This window comes from Theropithecus gelada, chromosome 14 (assembly GCF_003255815.1).
Source record: "Theropithecus gelada isolate Dixy chromosome 14, Tgel_1.0, whole genome shotgun sequence".
NCBI classification, from domain to species: domain Eukaryota; kingdom Metazoa; phylum Chordata; class Mammalia; order Primates; family Cercopithecidae; genus Theropithecus; species Theropithecus gelada.
Window position 1 is genome coordinate 55,797,939 of NC_037682.1, and position 26,107 is coordinate 55,824,045.

The 26,107-nt window shown below is 41.1% G+C and overlaps 1 protein-coding gene across 2 annotated transcripts in view; it reads right to left on the reverse strand.

Moving 5' to 3' along the window:
* Positions 1–2,822: 2,822 nt before the first annotated feature.
* SWAP70 (switching B cell complex subunit SWAP70) overlaps positions 2,823–26,107 on the reverse strand; it is an 84,364-nt gene continuing 61,079 nt past the window's right edge. Inside the window, exons 4-11 of one of the 2 annotated variants that reach the window (XM_025357291.1) lie at positions 25,627–25,773; positions 24,406–24,514; positions 21,179–21,360; positions 15,596–15,703; positions 13,588–13,754; positions 7,746–7,944; positions 6,606–6,702; positions 2,823–5,928 (exon numbers count right to left, since the gene is read on the reverse strand). In XM_025357291.1, coding sequence (XP_025213076.1) covers positions 5,822–5,928; positions 6,606–6,702; positions 7,746–7,944; positions 13,588–13,754; positions 15,596–15,703; positions 21,179–21,360; positions 24,406–24,514; positions 25,627–25,773 — 1,116 coding nt within the window. In that variant the 3' untranslated portion in view covers positions 2,823–5,821. The remainder of the gene's footprint in view (positions 5,929–6,605; positions 6,703–7,745; positions 7,945–13,587; positions 13,755–15,595; positions 15,704–21,178; positions 21,361–24,405; positions 24,515–25,626; positions 25,774–26,107) is intronic. The other variant, XM_025357290.1, reaches the window with a different exon arrangement.

Genomic DNA, 26,107 nt, shown 5'->3' on the forward strand with positions numbered 1-26,107 from the left:
GTGCATAACCCTAAGAGACCATGGACTGCGTCTGTGTGGTGGGAACAGGAAAAGGCAGCTGAGTGTAGCCCCGCTTGGAATTTAGTGTCCACCACAGATGTATCCACTACCCAGGGCCAAAGACTCGGTAGCCTCAGAAGCCTCAATGGAAGCTGAACACAGGACTAGAAAGGGTCAGGGCCCTCCTCTGCATGTAGGGGTGCCACATGGCAACTAGCTGGGTGATGGGGAACTGAGAAATTAAATGTTTGACATAAAAATGTAATCAGGACCTGAGAGGAGGTGGATGGTATAATGAACAGCATCCTAGAAGTCCAGTACAGATTTCGCATGTCCCCTTCTAGTTCCTTCTCTGCAAATTGAAACGTGAGGCCAGGTGCAGTGGCTCACGCCTATAATCCCAGCACTTTGGGAGGCCGAGGCGGGCATATCATTGAGGTCAGGTGTTCCGAGACCAGCCTGGCCAACATGGTGAAACCTGTCTACTAAAAATACAAAAATTAGCCAGGTGTGCTGGCACATGCCTGTCATCCCAGCTACTTGGGAGGCTGAGGCAGGAGAATCCCTTGATCCTGGGAGGCAGAGGCTGCAGTGAGCTGAGATCACACCACTGCACTCTAGCCTGAGCATCAGAGCGAGACTCCGTTGGGAAAAAAAAAAAAAAAAAAAAAAAATTTAAAGGTGAGCCAGTTCAGGCACTCTAGAGGCACTGCAGTTACAGACAGTAAACTGCACAAATCCTGGGTGTAAAGTTGATTGTTTTTTCCTATGTAACCACCATTTACAGCATCCCAGAAAGTTCAAGTGTCTCTTCCCAGTTTACAGCCACCCGCCTCCCACCCACTTCTAAATCCACCGATTAGCAGTGTCTTGGAAATCTATATGGAATCATATAGTATGTGCTCTTTTGTGTTTGGCTTCTTTGCTCAACATGATGTCCATGAGATTCAGCCATGTTGTTGCCTCTCTCTGTAATATGTTAATTTTATGTTAATTTAGGTGTAGTATCCTTTGTTTGGACATATAATTCGTCTGTTCTCTACTGGTGGATATTTGGGTGTCTCTGGTTTGGGGCCATTATAATAAAACTATTGTGAATCTTCTTATACAAGTTTTTTGGTGGACACCAGCCTCATTTCTCTGAAATGAGTGGAAACTGCTGGGCCAGAGGGTAGCTGTTGTTTTTAGCTTTAGTGGATATTGCCAAGTAGGAAGTAGGGAGGTGATTATTACAGTCTCTAATATATAAAGAAAGGAGTAGAGGGGGAAAGAGAGGAAAGAAATAGAGATTCCATAAACTATTCCCAAGACTGATCCTTTAACAAATCTGGAGCACCTCCTCTGCACTGTAAAACCTGAGGAGTGCCTCTTCCCACGCTTTCATTATGTCTTGACCTTATTCACCTGATCCTCACCCCGCTAGGGCAGCTGTGCCTTGCTGGAACTACCCAGAAGGTTGCAATTAAGGCTTGGCCAGTTAGAACAAGCACAAGCGCCGTGCAGGACACATCACCACCTGAGTGGCAAATGTGAACATTCATTCCTCACAAGCTGCTAAATGGTGCTGACAGACTCACCCTGTGTTTCAGCACCTGGAAAGAAATCAGGGTTAAGGCAGCTTTTACACTTCACGCTTCAGCAACTTGCATCATAGTCTTTAAAATATATCCAAAGCAACCCCCTCCAGAGGCTCTGGGTGTGTCAGAGGTCCCTGCCCTCTGCTCTCTGCCAGCTCACAGAGAACAGGCATTCTCCCTTCCAGGTGCTCCTCATTTGCACCGAAGAGGTCAGTCAACTCCTAGGACATCTGAAAGACAAGTGTTCTGGATAACAGAACTGGCCTTTCTGTGGAGCAGGTTTTCTCAATCTTGCCACTACTGACATTTTAGTCCAGATAATTCTGTTACTGGGGGCTGTCCTAGGCATTGTGAGATGTTTTGCAGCATCCCTGGCCTCTACCTACTCGATGCCAGCAACAGTCCCTCCAGTTGTGACAATGAAAAATGTCTCCAGACATTGCCAAACGTCCCCTGGAGGGCAAAATCACCACCAGTTGAGAACCACTGTGATAGAGAAAGAACAGTTTGTTTTTTTTATTTTTGAGATGGAGTCTCGCTCTGTTGCCCAGGCTGGAGTGCGGTGGCGCGATCTCGGCTCGCTGCAAGCTCCACCTCCTGGGTTAACACCATTCTCCTGTCTCAGCCTCCCGAGTGGCTGGGACTACAGGCGCCCGCCACCGCACCTGGCTAATTTTTTTATATTTTTAGTAGAGACAGGGTTTCACCGTGTTAGCCATGATGGTCTCGATCTCCTCACCTCGTGATCTGCCCGCCTCAGAAAGAACAGTTTTTAAACACACCAACCAGTGTCCTCTCCCTCCCTCCAAGAGGGAAAGATCAGTTTTCCAATATACACTCAAGCTGGACTGAGTGGGCCCACTTAGTCCACAATAGGCATTTTATCTTGGCAACAATGTAAACCACAACAACAAACAAAAAGCCACATGGTTTACTCTGGTGAAAGAAAAACTGAAAGGCATAAAAAGAAAACTAAGGAAAACAGAGGTAAGAAAATTTGAAGGTAACAGCAACAATGAATGAGAAATCATCTTTGTAAGTTCCCGTTTGTGAGCTGACACATCAGCCATGGCTTGCCCACATTCGTGACTCAAACACCAAAGATGAGGCCATAGCTAACTTCTTGGGTTCTAAACTGCAAACCCAGTGTTTTCAGGAAGTGTCCCTAAACCAAAGTCCATCTCATATGAAAACACATACAGATACACCCAACTTTACCCCCACTGTTTTATTAAATCAGACAGTAAATGTATATTCTGGTATTTTTAATTTTCTTACTGGGTCCATTTTACTTAAAAAAAAAAAAATACAAAACATTTTTAATGTATCTTAGAAAAATCAGCAAAAAATTGAGAAAGTTGAGCATATTACATTGTACAATGGTTTCATACGAATGTTTTAAAATCATAAATATTTGGTTTCCTCTCAACATAGCACATCACAAAAATACATTTCAAAAACTTTTTTCATGTATAATTCCTGTAACTGATCATATCCCTACTTATTAAGGAAAACACCTGATGACAAGCACTCAAACACTCCTAAAATTTTCTGTACAGTAATTACAAAAGTAAAACCAAGAGTTCTGTTGGCCCTTTGACAGGTGAAACCATTTTAAATATTAGGAAGAATTCACTTAGTATCAAAATATAATTCCAAATGGAATATACTTAGTTCATTTCTTTGCCATCTTTGATTCACAAGTATCTATCTTAGCCAAAGCACTGTTTAAAAGGATTTTGCCTTCTAGACATAGTGCCACTGAAAACCAAGATGTAATAACACTACGCATTAAACAGAAAGCTTTTGCGCAACCACATATATAACTGCCTGGTCATGTCAAGGTCCACATGTGACCAGAAAGCATGCAGTCATTAGGCGGATGACCAGGGGCCAGGCAGTGAGGTCTTCAAGAACCCAGGGCTAGAGCAGCTAAGCCCCAGGTCATGTTATCAGCTACAGTTGTAGAATAAGCAAGGTTTAAGGAAGGACATTCTGCAAAAGTGCAGGGCCTATTTCACAACTTCTAGAAGTAGAAATTCACATATTCCATCATGACCCTCCCCACCATGCAGAGACTATTTGACTCCCAAGGCCACACTGTTTCCATCCCATAGATTTCACATAGGTGACTAGGTTCTTTGCAAAATACTTTTTCCTCATTCTGGAATGACGGATACTGGAGTCTTCTGGTGTAATGTGCAATCAAACCACAGGAAAGGTTCCATTCCTTTCCTAAGTCTCGTTGGTCTATACACCTGCCAGCTACTGAATAAAATGGTAATACTGATAAATGTCTGGGCAGAAATCCAACACCCAAATCAGCTGGCAAATTTCAAAGGCACATGATACAAAAATATTTTAGATAATAAACTTTATAAAGGCAACTATAAGAAATCATTAAATAAAGTTATATTTTTATTAAACAGCCCAAAATCTTAACACAAATACCTACAGAGCATTTCTTCATTGGCAAATATTTTCCAGTTGTAAAAGGTGATAATTTATGGGATTATATTCCAGTTTCCTCTCATGTAAATAAATACATATACTGAAACCTCTAATACCACTCTCTCTCGATGTATACATCTGTTTGGAATTGCTTTCTTAGTATGCACTCAGCAAGCACTGAGGTTGAACACCTGAGGTTCTCTGTCCTCATTTAATACTTATAGAGAGAAAAGGACTTTATTCTACTGAATTCTGCCCTTTTTTGCAACAACTGAATTATCCTCATATTTATTTACAAGTTTAAGCTTGATTGCTGTCCATGGAGTTACTGTTGCTTCTCAATTATAACTAGTGTTAGAAGGCTTGATTTCATAAATGTTCTTTTTAATCTAAAGATAGATAGAAAACCTTCCTTAATACTCCTTTCAAATCAGATGCCTATAAACTATGATCCCAATTTCCCTGTTACACTTATTTCTATTAGATATTTTCTCCGTTGTCACTATAGAGGAAGGGAAAAGGCAGAAAAGCTGCCCACCTAACAAAGGCTAACATTATGGCTAGGCTAATATATTGACATGCTATCATCTTTATGATGTTTTGAATCTAACTAGCAGACATACAGTCAACTTCCTGTTGGCCATGTGCATCTCATCTGCCTTCTTTATGATCCAAATAATTTTTATTTCAAATTAGCTTCTTTCTACTACTCAGCATAATCTTCTCACAGCCTGGCATATACCTGGTAGTACATCATTCAATGAGAGAGGACGAAAGAAAATTAGGTTGACAATATGGGGCAAAGGGGTAGTCTCCTTTAAGGTGAAGGGAAAGGAGATGGGAATGAAACATGCCAAGTGTATGATGGTTAGGGAAAGAAATATCTTAGCAGAAGCTAGAAAACCTCTACTAACAGGATTACATTCCAAAAGGGCAACCAGGAAATGGCAGTGACTCTGTGACTTCTCTGTCAGAGCACCAATAGTCAAAGGCATTCCATGCCAAGTGTCAGGGAATGGAAAGCAAACTGGCCAATCTAGTTTAACAGCACATACTCAGAGAAGGAAACAAAGGAAACACGCTGCCAAAGGAAAGAGCTAACATCCAGTCCACAGGGTTCTGAGTACCCAATGGCAGTGAGCCGCTCCAAACTCTGCAGAGCTGACTGTGCTGTCTGCACCCTGCCTCATTTGGGGAAGAATCTGAGAGAGCTAAAAGACAAATTTCAGAAGGTGATGTTTTCAAAGAAAGAGTAAATAAACAGCTTGACAATGCTGACTTTTTTTTTTTTCTCTTTTCAGGTAGCCCTTGTTTGCAGGAAGATTAAATAAGAAGGCTTCCTTAGGATATTGACCCACTTGGAGAGGCATGGAAGGAAGAACAGTTAAAAGCAGCAAAGCCGGTTTTTTTTTTTTTTTTTTTGAGATGGAGTCTCACTCTGTCACCCAGGCTGCAGTACAATGGCATGATCTCAGCTCACTGCAACCTGCGCCTCCCAGGTTCAAGTGATTCTCCTGCCTCAGCCTCCCAAGTAGCTGGGATTACAGGCGCCCACCACCACGCCCAGCTAATTTTTTTTTGTATTTTTAGTAGAGACGGGGTTTCACCAGGTTGGCCAGGCTGGTCTTGAACTCCTGACCTCAGGTGATCCACCCACCTCGGCCTCCCAAAGTGCTGGGATTACAGGCGTGAGCCACCGCGCCCGGCCCCCAAAGCCATTTCTTTTGTCTTTAGCGTAAAGCTCTCCTGCCATGCAGTATCTACATAACTGATGTGACTGCCAGCAAGCTCAGTCACTCCGTGGTCTTTTTCTCTTTCCAGTTCTTCTCTCTCTCTTCAAGTTCTGCCTCAGTGAAAGCTGCAGGTCCCCAGTTAGTGATCAGGTGAGGGTTCTTTGAACCTAAGAGACAAACATGCTTTAAATACAGGAAGTATTATATTCTTCAGGGTACTCCATCATTTTTCTACAGACAAAATAGTAACTTTCCTACTTTATTTCTTCTTTGAGGAACATCCATTAAATGTCATACCAGCTAAAACAATTAGAAGATGTATACCGAGGGGATTAACTGGGTGCTCTTACCTGTTAGGGGATAAGGTTTTCAAGAGAAATTTACCCTAAACAGCTTGTTTTTTTTTTACATTTGGGCTAAAAAAGTTTCTTTAGTACAATTCAAATACACAAGTGAAACAGAAAAATAAATTTAAAAATAAATATATGGGCTGGGCACAGTGGCTCACGCCTGTAATTCTAGCACTTTGGGAGGCTGAGGCAGGCAGATCACGAGGTCAGGAGATCGAGACCATCCTGATTAACACGATGAAACCCCGTCTCTACTAAAAATACAAAAAATCAGCCAGGCGTGGTGGCGGGCGCCTATAGTCCCAGCTACTCCGGAGGCCGAGGCAGCAGAATGGTGTGAACCCAGGAGGCGGAGCTTGCAGTGAGCTGAGATCGTACCACTGCACTCCATCCAGCCTGGGTGACAGAGCAAGACTCTGTCTCAAAATTAATTAATTAATTAATTTAATTTAATTAAAATTAAAATATGATTACTTCATAGAGTCTGTTGTTACCTGGTTCTATCAGTCGAATTAATCCTTCATGATGGGCTACTTTGTCCTTCCAGCTCTTGGTCTTATGAGTTGCCATCTCCAGCTTCTTTTTAACTTCCTGAAACAAAAGTGGATTTTGGACTATGCAGACACACAGGTAGTTTAAGAACCAAATCACAACTATTGGGCCCTTACTACATATTTGTGAATTCTCTCATTAAATCCTCTCATAGCCCATTCTAAGAAGCGGGAATTACTATTACCCCATTGTACAGAGTGAAAATGGGTTCAGAGAAGGTCAGTAACCTGCCTAGGGTCACACAACAGGAAATGGTAGAGCCAGAACTGGAACCCAGGCTGTCTGATTCCAAAGCCTATTCTTCTACCATCTGCACACTAATTATAGTGAGTGTATGGCTCTGTGTGCCAGTTACAGTTTACTGCCTCTCCACTCCAAATCCACCCTGAACCATCCTGCTGGTGATACTAAAATAATTCTCCCTAACTAGCTGGCAGCATAAAGCTTTGTCACTAGAGGGTGCTGAAGGGACACAAGGAGGGAGGGACTTTTCTTCTAGGTTCCACTCAGTGGCTCCTGTGGCACTCAGAACACCCAAAGTGCTCACCACCGGTGAGTTTTTGTAGCACCTCCCTGTGGGAAGCTTTTGCCAGTGCCCCAAAAGGTGGCCTCCCACTGAGCTTTGCTGGCACAGCACTTCAACAAACTTTTCTGCCATCCAGGCACCCTCTCCACAGAGGTCTGGATCACAGCACTGGGGTTATGGGGCAAGGAGCAAAGAATCCTCTTCCAGATCCATTCCCTCCCTGGTGCTCTGCCTCAGTCTTTGAGGCAGTGGCTGCTCCCTACGTCTGCCATTCCTGCATTCTCAAAGCCTTCTTTACAACACAGTAGGTAATTCCCTGTTACAGTTAATAATGTTTTATATTAAACTTTCCCTGTTCAAATTACTGTACAGTTTCTGTCTCTGATGGATGTATAATGCATCTTATCTCCTATAAAAACGCCCTCTTTCTTCTTTCTTACAGCTAAGCAAGATTCTTACTACAGCTTCATATTGGCAGCTAAATAAATAATTCTATTATTGAGAAATGTTTTTCAAAAATTTAAATACAGAAGTTTGCAGGGCCAAGTCTCATCACCTCGTACTGCTCAAGTGCTTGTTTCCGTTCTAACTCAAGCTGCTCCAGCTGCTCCATGGCCTCCTGCAGGGCCTGTTCCTTCAGGACACGCTGATTCTCCAACTCCTGCTTCTCCGCCTCAGTTGTCTGAATGGCCTGCTGCTGCTCCAAGTGCCACTTTTCTAGTTCAGCCCTCTTGGAAGACTCTTCCTCCAATAACCTATGATGTGGAAGAAAGCTCCAGATCAAATCCTGCCCAAGTCACCACCCTGACCCAGCAGACGAGGGAAGCATTTTAGACAAGAGAATATTTGAGGTCGTCTAATCCGCCTCTCATTCCACCAGGAGGAAAGCAGGAGCCAGAGAAGCTCATATTCACAAAGCTGGTAAAGCAGCCCATGTGTCCTGCTGTAAGCTCTCTCAGTTTCACCCTTTTGTGAAATAAAAAATAACATTTATCCAGAGTTTAATGTGTGCCAGGAACTGGCCTAAGAGGCAAGTGTATTTTCTCAATTAATCCTCACAGTAAATTTAGGTGCTGTTACTCGTATTTTAGAGATGATGCAAGTGAGACACGAAGGTTCAGTGGCCTTTTTTCTTATACTAAGATGAGCTCTCCCATCCACTACTCTAGTTCCACAAAGGAGGTATCTACTCCCTCTTCCCTGTGATAGCCCTTCAGCAACTGGAAGGCAGCTTTGTTGCCTGCTGAGAACATCCTTCCCTAAGAAGACCACCTCCAGCCTTAACTCCAGCTTCCAGACTCAATATCCTTCTTTGGAGACACTGAGGTCTCCTCAGATGTCTCTTGGAGTTTGATGTACACAACAGAACACAACACTACAGATGTGGTCTGACCAGTGCAGAGTTTATTCACTCAGGTGATGTGTATTTTCTGTGCCTTCTACATGCTTTTCTAGGCACTGTGGATGTGAGAATGAACAATACTGGATGGGTCTGTTTTTTCATTCTAGTGGTAAAAATATAGAGGGGCAATGGACATTTCCAGACACATGAAGGAGTTCAGAGGCTGGGCAGCCTAAGCACCTGGAAATTTAAATTCACAGGCCAGACCCCTGCCCTCCCACCCCTCGGCAGCTAGGGTATGGTGGAGGCACAAGCTGGGCTTAGCTAAGTAGATGCTCCTTCTGGAACTTTGACTCTGAAGCAACTGGCACAAAGAAGCAGAGCCCGTAGAGAATTCATCTTGCTGGTGGCAGTAACATCCAGTGTTGAGTGACAGTAGGCGCGATGGCACTGCTGATGCCTGGTACCAACATGGGCGCCAATGGCATCCTCACTGGACTCTTCCCATGGCCTGGCTTGGGCTGTAGTTGAGGCTACTCATCCCCCTGTGGTTCCTGCCTGTGTTCACGGCCTGGTCACCTGCCTTTCTGTGGAACTGGCAAATTATTTAAGAAACTTTCAACAAATTGTTTTATTGCTTTAGCTAATACAAAGTGGTTTCTGTGGTCTGCAAACAAGACTCCTGACTAAAGACTTTAGTGCCTCACTCTTTTTCTGTGTATCAGCTTCCTCATTTATCAAAAAAGGAATAGAAACTACACCTACCATCAAAGGTTTATTAATGTATTAAATGTGATAATGCACATAAGGTATTTACATGCCTACCACACAGCAAGGACTGGTAGCAAAGACAGCTCACATTATAGAGGGACAATTATCTCATTTGCTCTGGATACTTCACATTCATTAAGGCTGCCTAAGAGTGTATAGACTTTTGACAACCACATTTCAGGGATATGAAACTGTAGAACTTTTCAAATGAATTTCTATAAAGCCAAGTCTCCTGGATCCTGTGCTTGTTCTTTTGATATGTTAAATTATCTTCTTGGTCTAAAACCATCATTCTAGCCTGTCAACATCTTTTTTTTGAATGCTTATTTTTACATTCTACACATTATATATCTTCGCTGTCTGCAAATGAGATAAAGGAACAGAAAGCAACACACTCTGAGTGACTCCCAAATGCTAGGCATTACTCTAAAACACTCTGCATGCATCATCTCATTTCATCTTCACAACAACTGTATAAAGTTGGTAATTCTCTCAAGTTACACGGCTGAAAGTACCAGAGCTAGGAATCAAACCGTGGCCTCACTCCAGAGCCCAGTCTCTAACCTTCACATATATGAAAAGTATAATATCAAATGGAAGAGGGACTGTTGTTTCATGTGGCCCCATTGGGTAGAACTTGGATCCATTCATTCATTCAAAAAATATTCCTTGGGTACTTACTGTGTGCTAGGTGCAAGTTGCTGGGAATACAGACATGACTAAGGTGTACTCCTGGGTGTTACAGATCCAAAGTGGGTAAGAGTTATAATAGGACAGATTATGGCTCAGCTTCAAGAACTTTCCAATGACTTGATTTTTCTTATTTTTTTCTTTTTCATTTTTTTCTTTTTTGAGACAGGCTGGAGTGCAGTGGTACAATCTCAGCTTAATGCAACCTCTGCCACCTGGGTTCAAGTGATTCTCATGCCTCAGCCTCCCGAGTAGCTGGGATTTTAGGCATGCACCACCATGCCCAGCTAATTTTTGTATTTTTAGTAGACACAGGGTTTCACCATGTTGGCCAGGCTGGTCTCAAACTCCGAGCCTCAAGGGATCCACCTGTCTCAGCCTCCCAAAGTGCTGAGATTACAGCATGAGTCACGGTGTCCGGCCAGTAACTTAAGTGTTCTAAATTTTAAATGAACAGTTTTCTTCTGAGTTCTCATTCAGAAGAGGCTACATCACCTTCAGGATTACACATTAAAAAAATAAACGTCATAGCACAAAGAGTGACTACAGTCAATCATAATTTAATTGTACATTTAAACTAACTAAAAGAGTATAATGGACTGTTTGTAAGACTAAGGATAAAAGCTTGAGGTGATGGATACCCCATTTACCCTGATGTGATTATTATACATTGTATGCCTGTATCAAAATATCTCATGTACCCCCACAAATATAAACACCTACTATGTACCCACAAAAATTAAAAGTTAAAAAAAAACTTCAATCATAATTTTAAAATTACAAGATCTAGATGTTTCAAGCTAAAGTTCTTGTCTTTTATTTAAACAATTGACTATAAAAAGTTTCTCTGGGTAAACTTAAGACACTGACAGAGAAAGAACTATCCATTAGAAGAATAATGAGATTCCAAATATTCCACAAGTGATTAGGTGTTGCTTTAAGAAAGGAGTGAGAAGAGTTAACTGAGCAGGCTTTTACACAGGCACTTGGCGTAAGATTATGTTCATTTCATTAGTGCTGGTTTTCCAACCCAACTCCAGAATGACTTCCCTTGTTTTTTCTATCCAGAAAGGCCTATCCTGAGGAGCAAAGAACAAACCCTCCATGCCAATCTGACAGAAAGTCCCTCTGAATCAGGCACAGCCTTCAGTGACTTCAGGAAAGAGGAACACACTTCACTTGAAAATGACCACTAGGCCAGGCGCGGTGGCTCACGCCTGTAATCCCAGCACTTTGGGAGACCGAGGCAGGCGGATAATGAGGTCAGGAGATCGAGTCCATCCTGGCCAACATGGCGAAACCCCATCTCTACTAAAAATACAAAAATTAGCCAGGTGTGGTGGTGCACACCTGTAGTCCCAGCTACTGAGGAGGCTGAGGCAGGAGAGTCGCTTGAACCCAGGAGGCAGAGGTTGCAGTGAGCCAAGATCACACAACTGCACTCCAGCCTGGTAACAGAGCAAGACTCCGTCTCAGAAAAAAAAAAGGGGGGGCGGGGGTGGCAAATTTGTCCATTTCAGGTTCCAAAAACTAAGAGAAAAAAATAATTTGGAATAATAAAATAATTACATTCATAAAATGCCCTTTGCACATCAAGAAAAAGTTAAATTTGTGTGCAGTACTTTCAGCATATTAGAGCAGAGCTGTATGTAGCTGTATGTATCTGGATTCAAAAGGTTGAAAGCATTTTGCTATTGCTTAAATCAGAGTGTGCAAAATAATTAGCTGGAGTTTTTTGTCGTCGTTGTTTTGTGGTTTTTTTTTTTGAGACAGGGTCTCATTCTGTCCCCCAGGCTGTAGTACAGTGCTGCAAACGCAGCTCACTATAGCCTCAACCTCCTGGACTCAAGTGATCCTCCTGCCTCAGCCTCCCAAGTAGCCTTTTTTTTTTAAACAAAAAAAAAAAAAAAAAGATGAGGTTTCACCATGTTGCCCAGGCTGGTCATAAACTCATGGGTTCAAGTGATCCTCCTGCCTCGGCCTCCCAAAGTGCTGGGATTATAGGTGTAAGCCACCACACCTGGCCTAGCCAGAGCTTTTTAAATAACAACACTTGTGTCTGGCTCCTATCCACACATATTTTGATTCAGTAAATCTAGAGTGAGGCCCTACATGTGTATTTTTCAGAAGCTTTGTCAGGTGATTCTGATATATAACATTGGTTAAAAAACCACTGGCTTCAATTATCCAAAATTATCCCTTATTCAAAATATCACTCATCCTATAAACACTAAATAACAAAGACTAGAATTTCTAGAGTTATCCAGTTCCTTCTGTGATCTAGTCTCTGCTGTGTCATAATAAATTTCCCACAAAACTGCAGTAATACATATAGCATATTTTACCTGTGAATTCTCTGCACAAAAACAATCTATAAACTCTCAACACGGCTCAAATCATGAGGAGGCTCAAAAAATGTTGAGTGTCATGTAGAACGTCACTCTGGACGTCCCACAGCACTCAAACATTCCCATAGAGTGAATCTTCTGCTAAAATCACTGCCCAGTGGCACTGGGAGTTCCAAGAACCTGGTTAACCTCACAGTGCAGTAAGTTTGTACCTGTGGGGCCTATAAATGCCAGGCAATATGCTACATGCTTAATTTTCTATTTAGAAAATAATTTTTCCTTAAAAAAATTAGATTTAAAATCTAAATTTCCAAAACAATTTATTTATTTTTGAAGTCACTTTTGGCAAAATAAACAACTAAAGATGGCTTCTTCTTTCTCTTCCTATCTGAAGACTAACGAAACATCTTTTGCTGCCACATGTAAAATGGCAGCCATGGAAAATCTACCCCAGCTCATTTTATAACTGCTCCCCAAAACAGGGGGTCAGAGATCAAAGACTCGACCATGTGCTGCTACTGTAGTAAATACTTTTTAGTGTTGTCTCCCATCCCAGACATCTTAAAGAATGTAAATGGGGCAGCAAAGTAGAAACTGGCAGAGGATACGCTCAATTTTTCCCTTTGGGAGTCTTCATTTTATTTTATCCTCCCTGCTGCTATGAAGACCCCAAATTGAGAATTTTCATCTGAGAACATGACTATCATAAATAAAGTTCTAAGGGGGAAAAAAAAATCTAGGTTTCAAATACTTTTAGAATTAGGATTTCAAGTAGTAACTACTGAAGGAATGTTACCAATCCTGAATGGCCAAATAGAAACTGCATATTTCCTTCTTATTCCCCAAAACCTGACAGCAACTTTGGCCTGAATAGGCCCCTGCCTGCATACCAACGGCCCTCTCTGGTCTGGAACATACTGAAGATGCCAAGCTCTCATCAGAGCTAATTCTGGGTTTGTGGATTTTCTCGGATATGACTAAGGGTATCCCATCAAACATACCTACCAGACTGCTCCAAAATAGGCCCTTATTTAGCCCCAGAAGCAAGGGTTTCCCAGAGCCCCAGAATGAAAAGAACACCCCAGCCAGTTGAGTCTCCATGGTCTCCCTAATCTGGACAGCACCTCGAGTTCAGTCACAGCCAGAGCAGAGACACTTCTCCCTCTCCACCAGAGTGTTAGTCATTCCAAGAAACTGTATTAGCCCAGGCAAAGTACACAAAGGCAGTCTGCAAACCAATCTAGCACCTGGCCTGAAGCTTCCGCACCGTCTCTTCATCTTGCCGGGCCTGTCTCTCATCTTCGAGAGCCTCCTGCAGCTTTAGGTACATGTCTTCCAGCTCCCGTACTCGCTGTAAATACTGTTCCAGTTCAGAGGACTTTTGGGCAACCTGTTCTTCCATCTGCTGTCTGATCTGTTGGTATAGAAGGGTCTTGTTTAAGTGCAGGTTGACTTCTTTTTCAGGGAAAGCCTACCCTCCACCTGAGGGGTTGCCTTCAGCTGCAGCCTCAGCCCATCAGGGTGGCAGGACCCTGTCCTTCAATCCTTGAAGGACTGAAGATGGAGGAGATGAGGGCACCACACCCAATCGCAATAATGAAGGAGTCTGGGAAGAGCAAATTATAACCCAAATTATGTTCTGCCCTGCTGTATTTTCCATCCCTTCCACTCCACATTTTAAGACTCAAGTCAAGAAAAAAATGTTTCCCTGTATAATTTCTCTCTAAATTCCTTTCTGTCTTAAAGTCACAATCTTTTTACCAATAGAGTCTTCTCTAAAAGGAACGAACCTTTTCCCAGTCAGAACAGTAGAGTGTTACACTAAAGAAGGAAAGATCAGCCAGCATGGGATTCCTCTGGCACTTCTCTGGCTGCCTCCACTCCCTGGGGCACCTCCAGCCCTAGGGGAACTCAAGCATTTCAGTTAGTCTGTGTAAGTTAATGGTTTTTCCCTTCTGGATTACAGAGTTTTGAATCCCTGCCTTAAAAATTACAAGAACATCCTAAATATAACAAACACATTAGCCTACTTCTCTGCAGTTGATAAAATATTTTCACTTGCATTAGCTCACTCTGTCCTCATAAGAGTCATGAGAGAGCATGTGATCATCCTGTACTTAAAGAAGAGAAAGCCAGTGCTCAATAAGAAGGACCAGAGAGGAAACAAGACCAGACCTTCTGGCTGTTTCTCTACGTCACATCTGCTTTCCTCTTTTCTCTCAAACCACAAACACATCTCTTTCAACTCTAAATAACAAAGAGTGACTAGAGGAAACGTCGCATACATCTATTTAGGTACTGGACTCAGCACTCTCCGACAGAGTATCACTCAATGTAAGAAGACCTGTGCTCTAGCTAAACAGGTAACTACCTAAGACAACCTGGATCTTGCGTCTCTTGAAGATGGAAGCCTCTAGGATGAACCAGAGCTGCCAAGAGCAACAAATCAGAATCTAGATGTTCTCACAATTTCAGGATCTCACCCCTGCCATCCTTGCTTATTACAGAGGAGAAATGCCATGGAACCTATGCTTACTTTTTCCATAACTATTTATTTTCCAAATCAGAACTATTTTGAGAATGAAAAGGAATGTTATTAATAATTATACCAGAATGGCAGGGACTCTCCCAGGCAAACTAGGAAATATAGTCACCCTAACCAAGCATTTATCACATCATTCCACAAATTTCTTTCTTTTATTTTTATTTTTGGAGACAGGGCCTTGCTCTGTCACTCAGGCTGGAGTGCAGAGTGCAGTGACACAATCACAGCTCACAGTAGCCTCGAACTCCTGGGCTCAAGCAATCCTCCCACCTCAGCCTCCTGAGTAGCTGGAACTACAGGCATTTACCAACAGGCCTGGCTAATTCTTTTTTTTTTTTTTTGGTAGATATTGCCCAGGCTGGTCTTGAACTCCTGGGCTCAAGCAATCCTCATGCCTTGGCCTCCCAAAGTGCTGGGATTACAGGAGTGGGCCACCGTGCCTGGCTCCATAAATTTCCACTTAGGAGTCTTGAAAACAAGGTTTATGTCTTTTGCCATTACATCTTTGGCACAGTGCCTGGCACATAGAAGGTGCTCAATAAACAGATAATGAATGAATGAACAAACATGCAACTTCCCCTACAGCCCATTCCAGGTCAGTAGCAAAGCCAAGCTGACGACATGCCTCACTGTAGCCTCCAGCCCTTCCCCGTTCCCACGGACCCAGGCTGAGCTACTGCAGCTGCTTTCTCCAGCCACGTGACACTCACAAGCTTCTCTCTTTCCAGCTCTGTGCTGAACCTGGCCTGAAGTTCCACTTGAGTCTGAAGGCGTTTCTTTTCCTCTTCTGCTGCACGAGATGCTGCTTCCTCCAGTTTCTAGCCAATCAAAAACCCATCCACAGAAAAGCAGATGTTAGAGTAGAAGTACATTAGAGAGAGAGAGAGACAGTCACACTGAAGTACCGGAAAAGCCAAACATTCTTAACATTCAATAAAGATAATAGAATAAAAACTTTCAGCTCCATTAGAATTCCAGTCTAACAATCTGCTGAGTCAACATATAAAATAAATTAGGTAAATGAAAGACTATTGATAAGCCTGAACAACATTTTGCAAAGAAAGTTTTAGTATAGTCATTGAATTAAACTCACTTGCAATTGCACTCATGAGATTTTTATTCATTTATTTATTTTTTGAGACTGAGTCTTGCTCTGTCGCCAGGCTGGAGTGCAGTGGCACGATCTCAGCTCACTGCAACCTCCGCCTCCCGGGTGCAAGTGATTCTCCTGCCTCAGCCTCCCGAGTAGCAGGGACTACAGGTGCACACCACCACCACGTCCAGCTAATTTTTGTATTTTTAGTAGAGACGAGGTTTCATCATGTTGGCCAGGGTGGTCTCGATCTCTTGACCTCGTGATCTGCCCGCCTCAGCCTCCCAAAGTGCTGGGATTACAGGTGTGAGCCACCATGCCCAGCCACATTCATGAGATTCGAGAGCTGTTTCTTGAGCTCTTTCTGTACAGTTTTGTCATCTTATACATTATTCCTTATAACTTTTACCAGAACCAATTTCTAGAAGGGTGGCACGAGGAACTCCACAAACCCTTTCCCCAGTAAAACAACCATAACTGGTGAAAATTATTGTTAAAAAAACAAAACCTTTAAAAGTCTCTAGAAATTATGCTAAGGACATTCTAAAATAGAGAACATTTATCTAAGAAAATCTAACTCTCAGTAAGAACAGTGAGGGTCTGTGGCATATGATGCACTCCCTCCCCTCCCCCACAGTGTCAGTGAGAAGGAAGCTCTTCTCCTGGCAGACGGAACCCCAAACAAGGGTTCCCCTCCCCTCAGCTCAGGTCTAGGGCTATGATATCTTCCTGAGAGGGGCAGGCTGGCTGCCAGAATTTCTCTTTGTCCCCACCTGCATGTTGCAGAAACTTTATTCCAGGCAAGAGTGGCTGAGAATTAAGAGGCGGCCAGTGGCTCCACGAGAACAACACGCTAACCCACAGACCAGTTAAGAGTGTTGTTGGTTGGTTGGTTGGTTGACTGATATGAGGTCTTCCTATGTTGCCCAGGCTAGTCTCAAATTCCTGGCCTCAAGTGATCCTCCCATCCTGTCCTCCCAAAGCAATTAACAGGTGTGAGCCACTGCTCTTGCCAGACTAGCCAAACGTCTGACAGAGAGAACCAGAGAAAGAGACAGCCAAGAAGAGTTCTCATGTAGCAGGAACAAGTCTCAAAGACTGACCTTAAAGACTACATGTAGGCCTGAATTTAAATGATCTCAGACTGTGAGGCAATTCAGGTTTCAGGGCATTGTGGAGAACAACAGAACAAAATTAGTGAACTCTAACAGCTGTTGGTGTGGTACCAACAGAGGTGGAAAGCTTAAATGAGAGATCAGAGAAAGACACCCAAAGAGTGCCCTGCAAAAATCAGGGTCTTCACAGGGTGACTGTGCTCCTGTCCAAGCCTGCGCCTCTGAGGAGCAATAGTCAGAAGCTTCACACTGTGAGGAAAACAAACTTCACTGAAATAGTTCAGCCAAGTCACTAAACAAATAAAGGAACAAACCACAACAGGCCCTTGGGGAGAAGGGTAGAATCAGAATCCAGAGTTGCTACCAAACATTATCTAAAATGTCTAGTTTTCTACAATAAATTATGAGACATGTAAAGAAAGAGGAAAGTATGGCCCACATACAGGGGAAAAAGCAGGCAATGGAAACTGCCTATGAAGAGGCCCAGATGGTGGATTTAGCACATGAAGACTTCAAAGCAGTTATAAAATATTGTATGCTCAAATAACTAGAGGAAACCATACTTACAGAAGTAATGGAAGGAATGATAACATCCCATCAAATAGAGAATAATAGAGAGATATAAATCACAGAAAGAACCAAATGGAAATTCTGGAAGTAAAAAGTCCCATAACTGAAACGAAAAATTCACTAGAGGGACTCAACAGTATATTTGCGCTACAAGAAATCTACTAAAGATAGATCTATGTAAGTTATGCAACTGGAAAACAGAAAGAAAAAAAAAAGAAGAAGAAAAATGAACACAGCCTTAGAGAAATGTGGGACACCACTATGTTTACCAACATTTGCATAATGGAAGTATCAGAAGAGGGAGAAAAAAGCAGAAAAAATATTTGTGGCTGAAAACTTATCCAGCTTAAGGCAAAACATTGATCTACATATTCAAGTTCAATACACTCTAAAGAGGATAAACACAAAGAGATCTACACCCACATACACCACAGTAAAACTGCTGAAAGACAAAGACCAAAAAATAATCTTAAAAGCAGAAAAAGAAAAATGATTTACCACACACAAGCGCACTCCTGCAAGCTTGACAGCTGACTTCTCATCAGAAAGTTCTGACTAGTTCTGACCAAAATGTTATAAATAGAAGTATAGTGTGACATTTCTGGGCTGGAGCACTGCACTGCCAAACCCTAGAACACTTTTTGTTCCAGCACAGTGAATAGCAACACTCAAGATGGCGGCTGGTCCATCAGCCTGGATTTCATAATTACACACTTTGACCCAGCATTCCCACTTCTGAGAATTCATTCCCCAGAGATATCAGAACATATGTGAACACATATACAATGATGCAGGTACAAGATAATTCCCTACAGCATTACCTATTAAAAGATTAAAACAACCCAGATGTTCACTAACAGGGAATGATTAAGTAATGACACTGTTGTATAACAGAATACTCTACAGCCATAAAAAAAAAATGAGGAAACTCTTTATACTGATATGGAAAGATCTAAAAAATACATTAAGTGAAATAAACTAGAGGCAGAACAGTAATACTGGTATGTACTTTTGTGTGTTTAAAAAATGGGAAAACAAGAATGTATATTCATATTTCCTAACCTTGGGCAAGGGGTGGAAATTCATAAGTGGGGGAGGGGGAGGAAATCTTTCACAGCTGCCTTTTTATATTTGTGTATTTTGAACCTATCCAAATGATTTTTTAAAAGAAACAAAAGTAGAAATAAAAATTTAAGTAAACCCTTTAAATCTATTAATTTATAAAAACTACCATGATTTCTTATTCCTTCTTCTAATTAAAATGAGGCCTGTCAAATTTTAAGAAACCCACAGATACGTAACCTAATTCCAGATGATTAAAAGGTTCAGCTGGGCATGGTGCCTCATTCCTGTAATCCCAGCACTTTGGGAGGCTGAGGTGGGTGGATCACTTGAACCCAGGAGTTTAACACTAGCTTGGGCAACATGGCAAAACCCCATCTCTATTAAAAATACAAAAAATTATCCTGTAGTCCCAGCTACTTGGGATGTTGAGGCAAGAAGATCTCTTGAGCAGGGGAGTAAGCAACCATTGCACCACTGCACTCCAGCCTGAACAACAGAGTGAGACCCTGTCCCAAAATAAATACATTTAATTAAATATTCATCTAAGCTGTGTTTTTCTAAGAATGCCTCCATGAAAAAATTGGAGAACTGTGTTAGTTGACAAGAAAATCAAAGATTATTAAGCTATCTATAAGAATTTTTCAGCACTTATCCAAGAATCCTAAATCAGTCATTTAAATAATTCTATAAACCTAGGTAGTGGGAAAGCTGTCTACACAGGTCTACAGCTTGCTAACACCAGGCATGCCTTCTTCACATTATACAGAGCAGAACACTACATGCTCCTGGATGGCAGAGTTTAAAAGTTAAAAAGGGCATCGATGTATGAATCTCAAATGTACAACGCTAAGTCAAAGAATCCAGTCTTAAAATGTACATTCTGTATGATTCCATTTATATGACAATTTGCAAAAGGCAAAAATACAGGAACAGAGAATTGATCAGTGGTTTCCAGGCGTTAGGGATGAGGAAAAGATTTGAATAAAGAATATAAAATGCTCAAAAATCTGAAACTTTTTGAGCTCTCACATAATGCTCAAAGGAAATGCTCACTGAAGCATTTCAAATTTCAGACTTTTGGATTTGGGAGGCTGAGGCAAGAGGATCTCAACTGGTAAATACGGTATATAAAGTAAACATTCCAAAATCCAAAAACATCCCAAATCTGAAACACTTCGAGTCATAAGCATTTCGGATAAGGGATACCCAACCTGTACTGGCAATAATCTATCTTAACCTGGGTAGTATTTTCATGGGTATTCACTGTATGATTATTTGTATATACATATTTCATATTCTCCTCTGCAGGTACAAGGTACTGTATAATTTTAAAATTCTTAAAAAAGACACCAAGTTCTAGCTCCCCGCCATTCCCTCATAACACCCACTTTTGATGTGTGCACAGTGGAAGGAAGCAGCAGCAATCACATACTGCAGGTGCTCAGTGTAACCTTTAAAGGGAATTTTTGCAGAAAATGTATTGCAGCAGAAAGAGGCAAGATGCAAGAGTGTTTCGGGGGCAGGAGGCAGTCAGAAACGAGGAGCTGCTTTTACAAAGTTAAGTGTGTGATAGTAATAACTGTTTCTAAGATTATATATATGCCCATGCAACTCCTAAGATTATAAAAGCATTCTTTAAAATCTTCATGAGTCTACCCTACTCAGAGGAAGTTCAGCACCCAATGTGGCATTTCTATGGGTTACCAAGGGAGAACCCCACTAGGAATGTGGAGTCATAGATTATGAGCGCCCCCATATCCCAGGGCAAAGTTTTTGCACAGATTTGCACGAAAGCGTCCTTGAGCTTGTGGTTAGCAGGTGCTCACTGATTCAAGGCAGACAGACTCAGCCCAAGAGTGTCTCAAATAAAGATCATACCCATATACTGGGAACTCACTACCACCCCTGGGATCATGACATAACCGAGGAACTGTTCCCAGTGAACATCAACTATCTCATACAGCATATGGTACTTGACCTCCTAGCCTTGAGATGGAAGGAAAAGCTGACCCAGACTGTATCTTAACTCCAAATAGTACGTAAAACTAACAGTTAAGCGTCTTCCAAGGTACTCATGAGTGAAGATGGGAGCTAAGGAGAAAACTAAAAAGCAACACACCTTGCCCAGGTCACTAAAAACAGCCTTGACATCCTCAAGGGAATGAAATTTCCCATCTTCTTCTGACAAAATTCAACTGTGCTCATTATTATTAAAATTCCTTCCTAGCCAACTAAATGTTTTTGCTGCCCGAGATCAACATGGTTTCAGGGCTAGGAAAACCAGTGTGTCTCAGTTGATGGTCTGGAAACACTTCTGAGAACAGTTCACCACAAGTATCTCCCTAAAACTGCACTACATTCGTCTTGGTAGAACCAACGCCCCTAAGCAAGGCACGATGGCTTCTGCAGGGGAATGAAAGGCCCTCTCCCAGCCCAGCGCCCATTCCCACCTTCCGCACAGCCTCCAGCTCCTGCTGCTTGCTTTCGTTGGCAACCTGGAGCTCCTTCATTTGTCGCTCCAGTTCCTCTTGTTCAGCCAGCTGCTTCTTCCGGAGTTCTTTCCGACGCTGGCGGGCTTCTTTGTGTGGTGGAGGGCTGCCCAGCTTCAACAGATGAATAGTAGAATGAATGGCTGTAAAAGGTGTAGGAGAAAAAAAAATGGGGAAATAATAGTTATTCTTTGTAAGCCTACTATGCAAATGGCACAGTGGGAAGAAAACGAGACAGGGAGCCAGAGGCCCAGTGTAGATTCTGATTTTGCCACTCCGTAGTGGGGTGACCCTGAGCAGCCACATAACCTCTTGGTTTTTTTCAGAGTTCCCCTCAAGAAATAACCACTTGCAGCATCAGTTTCCTCATCTCTAAAATGAGAGATGATCTATAAAGTCCTTTCTAGCTCCAAAATTCCAGAACTGTATCTGTGCTCAGAAGCACTCAATCTCGGAATATTGCACACATTTTTAAGAACTAATGACAATACTTTCAACTCCTTTCTCTATACTTCTCAAAAAGCCAAACAAGATTAAGACATAGTAAGGACAGAGATTCAAGTTTCTGATACCTAATTTGCAACCTACTGTGTTTAGTTGGCCTATCATCTATGCCTTATGCAACCCCTTCCTGAGATAACAGGTAACAGCAGCTGTCATTTATTTTAAAAATAAAATAAATATATCCTTTACATGCATTATCTAACTTTTATACAACATCTGATTTTTCTTTTGATAGTTTAAATTACTTAAATGTAATTTCTTGAATAGCTAATACTTTCACATAGTTCAAATTCAAAGACACACAGGAAAGTCTCCCTTCTACTCCTGTACCTCAAGTACTGGATTCCCCTCCCCACTAGTAACTAAAGGTAACAGTTTCTTATGCATCTTTCCTGAGATAGTATAAGCCTATACAAATAAATATGTATATATGTCTTCCACCTTCTTTTCACACAATGATGGCACAACACACTCTTCTGACCCTCAGTTTTTTTCATTTAATCTATCTCACAGTTCCCAGTATCGATACATAAAGTACTGTACATAAAGTACTGCATTGTACACACCATTGTGCAGCTAAACCATAAGTTATTCAACTATTTCCCTATTAACAGCTAGCTAGATTGTTTGCAATCTATGTCATTTTGAAAAATGTGTCAGTATATTTGTCATTATCTATTTTCTAACCCTCACCACCACCCTGGGAAGAAGGTACTATTATTATCCCCACTCCACAGAAGAGAAAAGCAGTTATAGAATTTATAACTCAACCCAAGAGACCCAGGAAAGAGCATTCAAATCAGGTGCATTTGCCTCGAACTCTTAAACCACATCAAAAATTCTCCAATATAACATAATTTTATCTATGTCTAAGAATATAATATTCAGAATCTCCTTTCAGGATTTTTTTTTAAAAAGCCCTCTTATATTGTATTTTATTCTTTACTAATTTTGGAATAATGGAACACTTTAAAGTTATTCATTCACTACGGAGCCATAAAAAAGAACAAAATCATGTCTTTTGCAGCAACATGAATGCAGCTAGAGGCCACTATCCTAAGCAAATTAACACAGAACAAAAAACCAATTAATGAATGTTCTCCCTAATAAGTGGGAGCTAAAAACTGGGTACTCACGGACATAAAAGTGGCAACAACAGACACTAGGGACTACTGGGATGGGAGGTAGAGAGGGGGGAAGAGGTTGGAAAACTCTGTTGGGTACAATGCTCACTTCCCAGGTGATAGATTCAATCATACCCCAAACTTTGGCATTACACAATACACCCATGTAACAAACCTGCACATGTACCCCTGAATCTAAAATAAAAGTTGAAATTATTTTTTTAAAAGGTTATTAATTCAAAAGTTTGTGTTCTTGAGTTACCTAAAATTAGTAATTTCTCATGGAAGTAATGGATCTTGAAAATCACTTGAAGTATTAAAAAACTATTGCATAATTCCTCTTTTCTTTTACATATTACCTCAAGCTCAAGATGGCCACTTTAAAATTCTTCACAGTCCTTAAAGGGGAAAATTCTATACTCTTCAAATAGTAAGTAAAACCTAAAATCTCTAAGATATGGAATCAACCCACGTGGTCCACCAACAGTTGTAGTGTGTGCATATACACATATACCTTGGAATACTACTCAGTCATAAAAAAAAAAGAATGAAATAATGTCTTTTGCAGCAATATGGATAGAACTAGAGGCTATTATCTTGAAGTATTTCTTGAAATAACCCATAAACAGAACATAAAATACCACATGTGCTTTTTTTTTTTTTTTTTTTTTTTTAAAGTAGAGACAGGATTTCACCGTGTTAGCCAGGATGGTCTCAATCTCCCGACCTTGTGATCCACCCGCCTCAGTCTCCCAAAGAACTGGGATTACAGGCATGAGCCACCGTGCCGGGCCTACATGTTCTTATTTATAAGTGGGAACTAAAATATGTGTACACGTGGACATAGAGCATGGAATACTAGACATTGGAGACTCAGAAATGTGGGAAGGCAGGAGGCTGGCAAGGGATGAGAAATTACCTAAAAGCTACTATTCAAGTGATGGTTACACTAAAAGCCCAAATTTCATCACTACACAATATATTACTGTAGCAAAACTTTACTTGCAACCCCAAAATGTATTTAAAAAGTAAATCTCCCATTTATAATTTACCCCAGGTTCATTATGCAAACAAAACTAATGAAAACTTTGAGAGCTCATCTTAATTTGTTTTTCTCTCAGCTACTGTATCACATGCAGAAATAACTACAGACAATGAGGAAATAATGCCTTAGTATCCTTCATGAGATTCAAAACTAGAAAGTCAGAGGTCTCAGCTGGGCGTAGTGGCTCACGCCTGTAACCCCAGCACTTTGGGAGGCCAAGGCAGGTGGATCACAAGGTCAGGAGATTGAGACCAATGTGACCAATATGGTGAAACCCCATCTCTACTAAAAACACAAGAACATTAGCTGGGCATGCTGGCTATAGTCCCAGCTACTCTGGAGGCTGAGGCAGGATAATTGTTTGAACCCGCAGGTGGAGGTTGCAGTGAGCCAAGTTCACGCCACTGCACTACAGCCTGGGCGACAGAGCGAGATTCCATCTCAAAAAAAAAAAAGAAAGAAAGAAATTCAGAGCTCTCAAGTTATATAATGGCAAATAATAAAAATCACCTTACCTTGAATCCACTCCTGTTTTTTCTTCTTATCTGAAGCACTGATTTCAAAAGTCTTATCAAAACATTTTACGAGAAAAAGGCATTTCTTTCCATCTTTGTCAGGCAAGGACTAAAACAGAAAGCAAAGTTAGTTCTTCAAAATTTTAAGTAAAAATCAGCTGAAACTTAATGTCAATGAAAAATACCTATAAATGCATATTACTTATTTACTAATGCTGTTCCCTAAGCACATTACTTATAGTAAAAATGACCCCATTGGTATACTACATCTAGATTGGGAAAACTATAAACACCTGATAGAATGCCATGCACTGCGATTTCCTGGGCATAGCAGCTCTTACCCTGAGCACCTCCCTTGCAGGAATCCTGGAAGGTACATCTATGATGATGTTACAAGAGGTATTAACCCCTGTGGGATATGAAGCACCTAAGCTAGGGTGATTCCTACATCTGCATAATGTGGCTTTCTTTCCTTGCACTTGGAATGTTGTGGCTGACAACCTGTGGTTTCTGTCCTATATGTTTATGAGTAAACTGGCCTTTGGTAGCCTTGTAGTTCTCTATGCTTAGTTAAATCTAAGCAGACTCCTTCATGGGCTTTACACATCTCAAGACATTATTATTCACTAAAATACATTATAGTTCATGCGTGAGATTTCAGGTATTTAAATGTTCTTCAACACATACAGACACGGGGACAGTTCATATAAAAATTAAAAACTCAAAAATTTATGTTCTTGAGAATTTCACTTCTTTCAAGAATTAGTACCTATGAACAAAGTGTCCTGAAAGTCACCCAAAGTATTCAAAGACAATGCTTACATCTTCTTTTATTTCTTGCACTCAAAATGTCCCAGATTTTCTGGCATATTTGTGATTCCAAATATTGTCTTACTGAACATTGTTTTTACTTTATTATCTCTTTTATGACTCCATTTTATTCAATAAATGATTCCTTAAATGTTCCAATAAATGATTTAATCCTTATATTTTGTTCACAAGTATAAGGTTGAAAATAAATTCATATTAGAAAAAAATTTTGTCAGCTGTCTTTAATGTTTGGTTCAGAAACCATGGCAACTGTATGCCTATGTTATTTTGGAAATGTAAATTTGGGGATTATTTTAAGGTTCTAGAGTCTAGGTGGAAGAAGGTGAGAAGCTACTTCAGCATCAGGGGGCAGCATGGGGTAATAATGCAAAGAAGTAACACTAGACTCACCTCTACACAGCAATTTTCATCTAAGAGAATGTCTCCTTTCTTATCTTTCAGATCCTCACTCACATAGTAAGAAATTATGTTGGGCTTTAGTACAAACCATCGTTCAGTCCAGTTTTTCCGTCTGTGGCCCTTTTTCATCATGTAACCCTGTGAAAGATAAAATGTGATATAAATTCTTGTCCTTTTACTTGTAAGAGCTGACATCTCTTCCTTGATATACTTGCCTACTCCATTATTTGATATATGATCCTGAAAACATGAACACCAATTGTTCTTGGACCCTCTGAGAATCTATGAAGGCGAGGGGCATTACACCCAGTCATGCAAGCATAACCAGACAAAAATTTGCATATAATTTCAGACACTTCAGAGACAACCCCTCCCAAAAATGATATGCAGATAACAGAACCCCCTTGATATTAAGTAGCATTTGACATTTTTTAAAAAATCATTATCTTTTAGAGATACCTATTGAAATGTT